Source organism: Penaeus monodon, chromosome 40 (genome assembly GCF_015228065.2).
Source record: "Penaeus monodon isolate SGIC_2016 chromosome 40, NSTDA_Pmon_1, whole genome shotgun sequence".
Taxonomy (NCBI): Eukaryota; Metazoa; Arthropoda; class Malacostraca; order Decapoda; family Penaeidae; genus Penaeus; species Penaeus monodon.
Window position 1 is genome coordinate 29,326,450 of NC_051425.1, and position 9,064 is coordinate 29,335,513.

Consider the following 9,064-nt stretch of genomic DNA (forward strand, 5'->3'; position numbering starts at 1 on the left):
ATCCGTGAATGAAATAAATATCTGATAAATGAAGAGGTTCTCCATCTCCACAGTAGAAGTTATTGCTGTCTTTAGCAAGGCCTAAGATAATGACAACCGCTGAGTCGAGGTCTGAATGTTCCCTCCTTGCTGAGAATTCTTCCAGGCAAGATTTGGCCTCAGATTTCGTAGGATTACTACACATTTGTGTCCTGTAACCCATGGCACTATAAAGCTGTGACATCATTTTTGCATTGTACTGTCGCCATGGGCAGTCTGGTAGCCCTTCGCTTTTGTATTTGTCAAAAGAAATGATGAGCGCCAGACCATGAGGTCGTGACCAGTTCCTGTAATCAGAGTGGGTATTTCGGGGCTGCTTCACTTGCTTCACACTCAGCCTTTTCTGGGGGAAGTAGCCTCTTTCAAGGTAAATTTCCCGGTGTCTGGGTGGAGGGGATGGAGGTTGTGCAGCTTTTGGAGGATTGAAGTAGTAGTCGCGCAAGAATTTCATGGTCCTTACCTCAAGGTAGTACTGATCTCCACCTTTTGTTTTCTGTAGATCTTCTAACATGTGTAGGATCATTTTGGTCAGTGTCATGAGCTCTTTGTCACAGGCATGTTTGAGAAGAACCTGGTACAATGCTTTTGTTAACAATGATCCTTCATTACATTGTCCATCAACTTCTACAATTAACAGATACATATCACGCTCACCAGGAATATACAGTGTGCTTTGTGCCATGTCTAACTCGGTGTTTCCATCTATACTCAGCCCAGTTTGCTCATCTATACCTTGCTGGTAACTCAACTCTGTAACCTCCATTTCACTGTTATGTAACTCCTCTGGCCTGAACTCTTCAGTGAAGCACGTATTCAGAATGAACAGTTTTGGCTTTCCAGCTAGGTTTGGACAGTTGATATCATTAAACATTCTTGTGAACTCCCCAAAACTTGTTGCTATCTGGTCACTTGACACTAGGTAGTCCCCGTTCCCTGCCCCATAGAATATGACAACTGCCGAATCATGGTGATGTCTTTTGGAAAAGTCGCAAAGTATTTTCTTCATCTCTTCCTTCATGAGATTTCTGCAGGGCGGGAGAACGTTGAATCCAAGTGTTCTGAAAATTTCTTGTAATTTCTCGATATCTTCCTCACAACCTTCAAGATCGTTAATAATGAGGACATGGCCCCTTGGTGAGCTTGTGGTCCTGTAGGTCTCCCCGTTATCCAAGGCGTCTCTACTTCTTACTGAATTTCTCTCTTCTCTGGAATACGATTGAAATAAAAATCCCACTTTGAACATCAATTTTCGTATTTCTGCGCCTTGTGCCTCTGGGAGTGCTCTTTCTACTTGTTTCATAAGACCATCCAATTCTGTGCGGTGAGCTTCCTCCATGAAAACTCTACAGATTGTGTTGATATAAGGGGACCCATGATGGTCATACCTATAGGACACAAAGCCCGGTATAGTTGAATAGCAAATATAAACATCAGATATTTTCCTCCGAATGTATTTCACTTGAACAGAAGTTTCACCCTTACATTTGGAATCAGTCGTTGCTTTGGTAATCGCGATGTGTTCTCCTGGCCCACGACAGTGCTGAAAGATGAAAAGTTTAGGTTTCCCTATAAGTGCGGGGCAGTTGATACTGTCGAAGAACTCGATGACTTCCTCATCTCGAATGAACTCTTCATCTGAAGCATGCATCATGTCACCCACCCCATGGCTCATGAATACCACTACCAGAGAGTCGACATTGCTGTGTATTTTCTCCCTATTAAACTGCTGAAGTGCTGCCAATGTTTGCTTTCTCGTGGCATCCAGAATCACTTTAATGTCACTGTAACCCATCTGACTAAAGAGTTCGAGTATGTGCTTCGAATCCAAGTCCGAACCCAGCCTCGGTTTCTTTTCCGGATTAGAGAACTTCCAATAATTCGCAAGGAAAAGAGCACCTCGAGGATTCGACTGGTTTCTGTAGGCCTTTGGTGGGCCTTGGAAGTCAGTGCAAGGAGTGACATTAATGGTAAGCGGCTCTGGCACTGGTAATAAAGAGGAGTCGGCCAGAGTGACTCCAGAACGCCATTTTGATAAGGAAACAGACTTCCGCTTGGACTGCAGTATAGGATCTGGCAAAGAGAGAAAAAAAATTCTTAAATACCTAACTATTTTATTTTAAGACACGCTTTCCTCATTTCTCTGTTTAGAGTTACCTTTGATGTCACTTTGTGAAGAGGATAAATCAGAATCTAAAGTGAAAGATGACGAAAAAGATAACGAAAATTTATGATATACACAATGAACATGTAACTTTCATACTTTGATATGGCACTAAAACTTTAGCATTGGCAGCACAGGTAGAAAGTGCAATGTGCATTCATAAACAGGTCGCCGAGTGATAGTTTTTTTTAAGGTGAATAAATTAATCAATTATTATTGTCGATATTAGTTTTTATATTAGTATTTCTAATATTACATTTGTCATCAGTATCGTATTACCATCATCGTCATTAGCAGCGGCAGTACTTGTGGAAATAACAATTTCTTTTATGAAAGATGGAATAATGCAATGCCGCATTCATATCGATAAATAACCACCCTCCCTGACCAGGACTCGAACCTTAGTCACTCCGGGGATGAAACCGGAGGCCAGTGCTAAACCAACCATGCCACACCCCCCACTAAAAGGAGTGTGCAACTAGGATCTTACTAGCTCCATAGACATTACCTATCTACTCATACTTGAGTAATGACAGCGAAGTTTCATGCTCACTACCCGTGGGCACTGGGTGGAAATTGATTTAGCAATTCAAATCCTAAGCCAGTAGTACTGAGGTATATATAATGAAAGATGAAAATGCAGTGCTGCATTTCGAGTCCTGGTCAGGGAGGGTTGTTATTTATCGATATCAATGCGGCATTGCATTATTCCATCTTTCATATATATACCTCAGTAAAATTCTGGCTTAGGATTTGAATTGCTAAATCAATTTCCACCTAGTTGCACACTCCTTTTAGTGGGTCGTGTGGCACGGTTGGTTTAGCACTGGCCTCCGGTTTCATACCCGGAGTGACCTAGGTTCGAATCCTGGTCAGGGAGGGTTGTTATTTAATAATTTCTTTTATCTTTAGCATTATTATTATCAGCGTTATTAATCTTATTTGTCTTGGTAATATTGATTCTTCTGTCATTCTGTTGTTAGTATGATTTCTTATTTTTGTTATGATTCTTTTTACCGTTATCATTATCATTATTATTGTCAATATCATCACTATTATTTTCGCCAGCATTATCCTCATCATTCTCAAAATCATCGCTGCCAGCATTATGATTCACATGTTTTTGTACTATCACTCTTCATCTTCTTCATATTATTGTTGCTGTTGTTATCATTATTATTATCATTATTATTATTATTATTATCATCATTATTATTATTATTATTGTTTTATTATTATTATTATTATTATTATTATTATTATTATTATTATTATTATTATCATTATAATCATTGTTATCATTTTTATCATTGTTATCATGTTATCATTGTTATTATATTGGTATTATTTTTTCAGTGCCATTATTATTATTATCAATTTAATTTTCATTTTCATTCTCCTTATCCTTATCCTTATCCTTATTATTATAATTATATTATTTATTACTATTACTATTACAATTTTTATTATTATTATTATTATCATTATTATTATTACTATTATTATCATTATCATTATTATTATTAGTAGTATTACTATTGTTATTGTTGATATTGTTTTATTGTTGTTGTTGTTTTTGTTGTTTTTCTTTACTATCATTATCATTTTCTTATTATGATTATTAATATCATTATTACCCCTGTAATTATTATTTTAATATCATCATTATTGTTCTCATTAATATTATCATTACTTAATTATCAGTAACCTTTCTACTATCATTGGTATTCTTATTTACCATTATTATTATCGTCACTATCGTCATTATCATCATCATCATCATCATCATCATCATCATCATCATCATCATCATCATCATCATCATCATCGTCACCATCATCATCATCATCATTATCATCATCTTCATCTCCTCCTCTCCCTACCTCTCTCGCTCTCTCTCTCTCTCTCTCTCTCTCTCTCTCTCTCTCTCCTCTCTCTCTCCATCTCTCTCTCTCTCTCTCTACTCTCTCTCTCTCCTCTCTTCTCTCTCTCTCTCTCTCTCTCTCTCTTCTCTCTCTCTCTCTCTCCCTCTCTCTCTCTCTCTCTCTCTCATTCTCTCTCCTCATGCTCTCTCATTCTCTCTCCTCTCATTCTGTCCTTTTCACTTCTCTGTTTTTCTTCTCTCTCTGCCATTTCTCATTCTCTCTTTCTCGTTTGTTTCTCTATCTCTCACTCATTTTTTTCTCGTTTTTCTTTTCCTCCTTCTGTTTTTCCTTCCCCATTCCCATTCTCTCTTTTGTTTCTCTCTCTCTAAATCTAAAACCTCCTCTGTCTTTTTTTCTTTCTCTCTCTTCCTCCCCTTCCTCTCTCTTCTCTTCTCTCTCTCCCCTTCTTCCCCTCTCTCTCCCCTCTTTTTCCCCCTCATTCTTTCCCCTCTCTCTTTCCTCTCATTTTCCTCTCTTTTTTCTTCTCTCCCCTTCTCTTATTCTCCTCTCTCTCTCCTTCTCTCTCTTTCTTCCTTTCTTCTCTCTCTCTTCCCCCTTCTCTCTCTCTCTCATTCTCTTCTCATTCTCTTCCTCTCTCCCTCTCTTCTTTCTCTCCCTCTCCCCTCTCTCTCTTCTCCTTCTCTCTCTCTCCTCCTCTCTCTCCCTCTCCTTCTTCTCTTTTCTTCCTCTTTTCCTTTTCCTCCCCCCCCCCCCCTTGTGTGTGTTTAGTGGTGTGTGTGTTTTTTGGTGGTGTGGTGTGTTGTGTGGGGTGGGGTTTTTGTGATGTGTGTGTGTGTGTGTTGTGTGTGGTGTGTGTGTGTGTGTGTGGTTTGTGTTGTGTTTTTGGTTTGTGTGTAATTTTGGGGTTGTGTTTTTTGTGGTTTGTTGTGTGTGTGTGTGTTTTTGTTGGTGTGTGTGTTTTAGTGTGTGGGTTGTTGTGTGTGTGTGGGGGGGTGTGGTGTGGTGGGGTGTGTGTTGTGTGGGTGTGTTGTGTGTTGTTGGGTGTGTGTGTGCGGGTGTGTGTGCGTGTGCGTGTGCTGTGCGTGTGCGTGTGCGTGTGCGGTGCGTGTGCGTTGGGGGTTTTGTGTTCTGAAAGGCGTTAAAAAGCATCCTCGTCACCTCCTTCGCGAAGGGGGTGATGGGGGTAAGGGGGGGGAGCGGGAAAGTGAAAAGGGATGGCTAAACACCAGAAGAGCCCAGTCGCTTTCAGTTAACATCTGATCGTACTGTTGTCGTGTCCAAAAGCCCTTCACTTCTTTCAACGGCTCTCTGTCTCCCTTTCCGATTGACCCCTGATCCTCATTTAACACTTCCTAGTTCTTTCCAAAAAAACCCTTACTCAGTTTTGGTCATGTCCTTTCGTCCGTATTATTATTAAACCCAAACTGGATCCTTAGTCTCCTCCTGTCTTTTACTTTTTTTAGATTTGAAGATAAGGCATTACCCATTAGCCCATGACCTTGTTAGAGAAACAAATATATTTTTACCCATGCAAATACCGTTGCAAATAAAATGTGTGTTTTTCACAGCTACATTTAAAAGAAGTGGTAATTTTATAAATTTCATTAAGTAAAAAAGTCGCTCTGTATCATTAACAAATAAAGAGCAACAGATTATTACAATTAATGTCTTTTGGTGAGGGTATTTAATAGATTGTGAAACTAACTACATTAAATTGAACAGAACTGCACCGCATATGAAGTATCAATAAAGCATTAAAATATACATTCTAATAAGCAAAGTGGAATTCAGGACAAACAAGGTTCAACGGAAGCATTGCCACTGATAATACATTTGACAATCAAACTCTCTTTCCTTTTGCAAACTTGGCTAGTTCACTCTGAGTCAGTTTGGCAGATGAGCATACTTCTTACAGTGTCTCCAGCTATGACCAACAGCAGCATCATGATAAGGACAGTAAGCTGGAAGTGAACAGTCTTTTTGCACATGAAAAAACCCTCAGACATCGATGGCACTGGGCCGGCTTGGGGACAAACAAGTCAGGCGGGACTGGGCGCCACGCCTGAGCCGGGGGCTGGCCGCAGGCTTTGTTTTTCATACTCCCAGGTTTACGGTTAGCTTCAGATGTGCTTGTTACCGGCAGTGCATGCTTATCAGCTACTGCGACACGAAAAGATGTTTGTTGATTATGCATTACAGAATTAGCTACAGGTGCCTGTCTGCTCGTCGCAAAAGTTGTCTGCTCTGAATTGAGGAAGGGGCCAGAGTGCTGACCGCTAACGCCAGAATCTCCCGCTGAGGCTCCAGCAGGTGTCAGCAATAAGCCAGGCAACTGAGAGCCTGATGCGCGGACGGTGACGAGCAACTGGCAGTAGAACTACTTTTTTTATACATGGCACGGATTTTCATTTTCAATTCATGCTCAGTATTACTAGTAGTCACCTTATCATGTGTCCTTGATTTAAAAGGGTTACCGTGAAAAGAGTTGTCTGCCAAATTCTGATCATATGTCTCCCTGTCTTTTCCTAGGGAAGGCTGCTTTGAGGGACCCAAGGCCCGAGTCCTGAGTGAGCAGGAGCTTGGTGAGAGGCGGACGGTGACTAGAAGAGGTGTCATGAGTTGAGATTTCTGTTATTTCTTTGTTGTGACTCTTAAGCACAGTGCGTGTGGCAAGCTGCGCTGAACTTGGAGACTTATGAAAGGGAGTGGGCTTGCTGGATGGGGACGACTCGCCGGTTGAAGGATGCTGCTGTCCTCTGTCGATGAGGTGAAACGTGATGCCGCGGGAAGAGCAACTGCACCGATCTTCCTCATCTCCTGTTCAGCTAAAGCAGTATACACTGCGGGTGCTCTGTCACAGCCCAATGAAGGAATCAAAGCTTCTTGCACCTTGCTTGGGAGAGGGCCAATAAGCATTGCTTGAGTCATTAAGGAACAAAGCATATCAGGCGACAGAAAACCATTGCTATCAGTCCAGTTCCTTGTGACATCCGCTTTAAGAGACTGAGCAAAAGCCCTTGCTTTTCTGTAAAGTTCTGCCGCATAACAAACTACGGGAATGGACTCATCTCTGCGTGTGGTCACCATCTCATAGAAGAGATGCAAAGGTTCGGCATGGCGCTCAGGTTGGAAGAACGCATAGTACCTGGCCTTTAAGGTACCCAAGTCCTGTCGTTCAGCTGGGTCCAGCAGCGTGTCAAGAGCAAACAGCTGCTTTCGAGTCAATAATATCCGAGAACTCATCAAAACATTCTTTTCCTAGTTCCATATCTTCAAGCTTATTATCAGAAACTTCACTTATGTTAGACCGATAAAGGTGAATCTAGCATTGCGCTATTACGGTCTTCCATGCTTCAGGTCACATTTGATTGAAAGTATTGGAATCAGAAGAAGGACATGCAGATGATATGCGTCGACATTCCCAGACTTGTAAAATGAAGCTGATGTTTTGGGTTACGAAGTGGTGAAGCCTTTGGTTTTAATATTACCAAAGAATAAAGATTATACTACCACAGAGCAAAATATTATTGACATGGGCATGAGCAGAAGAGTGTGCCAATCTTGTCAGTTACCAGTATTAGTTTCAAACACCTCTACAAACAAGTGTGCAGGCTTAATCAACAGTTTCCACAATGCGATGAAAGTCATTCCCTCACACTAAGGCGGGCCTTTTGCAGCAGTTATTGGTACATACCAAAGTCCTTTGTTAACATGTCTGTCAGAGTTCGAAGTGTTCGGAAGTGCAGCCAATACAGCTAACAATTTCAATGAAACCTGAAAATGAGAATTGTTTTTTTTTCATATCAATCAAAGTGAAAAATGTATTAAGAATGCAATGATTTCGCTATCATAAATCTGAGAACAATGGACTCATAACAACCCGTTAGAAAGCATCATAATCATAAATAAATCTTTCTCGTCAGTCCTTCCCCAGTGCTACTCTGGCGGCTTTGTTATTGGCCATTCCCAGGATGTTATTAATTGCCAGAAAAATATTTCCTTTCCCCTCAGAGCAATGCATTATCAGGATAAAGAAAGCAAGTCTGCGCCGACGTACCTTTAGGCTATCTTAGGGACTGACTCGAGCACTTGATCTTAAAATGCCGATTTGAAACGTTGGTTATCACGCACTGCTTCCAAACGCTTTGTAGCACTTACAGCAGTAGTAATCCTCGAACGATGGCGCGAGACAAGTGATTATTAGGCTGAAAGTACGGAAAATATAAGCTTGACTTGTAGGAATTTTGTAAACAGCAATTGGTGTTAATATTAGATCACATGTTTGTATATGGTCATGAGAATTTCTGTCTGCATGATGAGAAACACACAGTAGTGATGATGGAATAAGAAGAAGAGGACAATACAGGTAAAAACCTCCAAATGGCCGGCAACAACTCTTAATCTAGACAGAATTATGAGTTGTAATGACTGACCTTGGCTGAGGCTTGTAGTGTCGCTGATGTCCCTATGGTGTACTTGCGTTGGCCAGCTGCCTCTAGCCCAACATTACTTGGTCTGCCTTCCGCCAACTGCGACCAGAACACTCAATTTGGTCTTAAAACACGCCAATCCGACCTTTAATGCCCACGAATAAATTCTTTGCTATTATTCTTATTTCTTTAGGCATGCTTACATCTTGCTTATAGTAATAATGTTCCTTGGAAAATGGTTAAGCAAAATCACTGTACATTTTTAATATTCATTATCACCCTTTTAATGCTCATGTAGATTTCTGCATACTGCACCAGCACTATCTTACTCCACCGGACCTTTCATCCCACGTAATCAATTCTTTCGCTACTGGATTCTCTATTTCCTTTCCCATCTTACATCTTTTTGACTATGTCCCTTCAACATTCTTTCTGTTTCCTCATCGAAAACCTTTTATGGTCTTAAACATGCATACCCACGTCACCTTAATCCAAGTACATCTTAAGTAATCAATTTCTCGTCATGCATTTCAACTTCATTCCCTTCG

At 40.7% G+C, this 9,064-nt stretch overlaps 1 protein-coding gene and 1 long non-coding RNA gene across 2 annotated transcripts in view; both read right to left on the bottom strand.

Moving 5' to 3' along the window:
* The window catches only part of LOC119598080, a 9,888-nt gene extending 3,796 nt beyond the window's left edge, over positions 1-6,092 (bottom strand). Inside the window, exons 1-3 of the mRNA XM_037947707.1 lie at positions 5,993-6,092; positions 2,194-2,229; positions 7-2,109 (exon numbers count right to left, since the gene is read on the bottom strand). Coding sequence (XP_037803635.1) covers positions 7-2,109; positions 2,194-2,229; positions 5,993-6,092 — 2,239 coding nt within the window. The remainder of the gene's footprint in view (positions 1-6; positions 2,110-2,193; positions 2,230-5,992) is intronic.
* A 1,714-nt stretch (positions 6,093-7,806) lies between these two features.
* On the bottom strand, positions 7,807-8,766 carry LOC119598149. The gene is made up of 3 exons (XR_005230947.1): positions 8,520-8,766; positions 8,144-8,291; positions 7,807-7,860 (listed from the first exon to the last, which is right to left on the bottom strand). It is a non-coding gene; the product is annotated as an uncharacterized LOC119598149 (long non-coding RNA).
* Between the last annotated feature and the right edge of the window lie 298 nt (positions 8,767-9,064).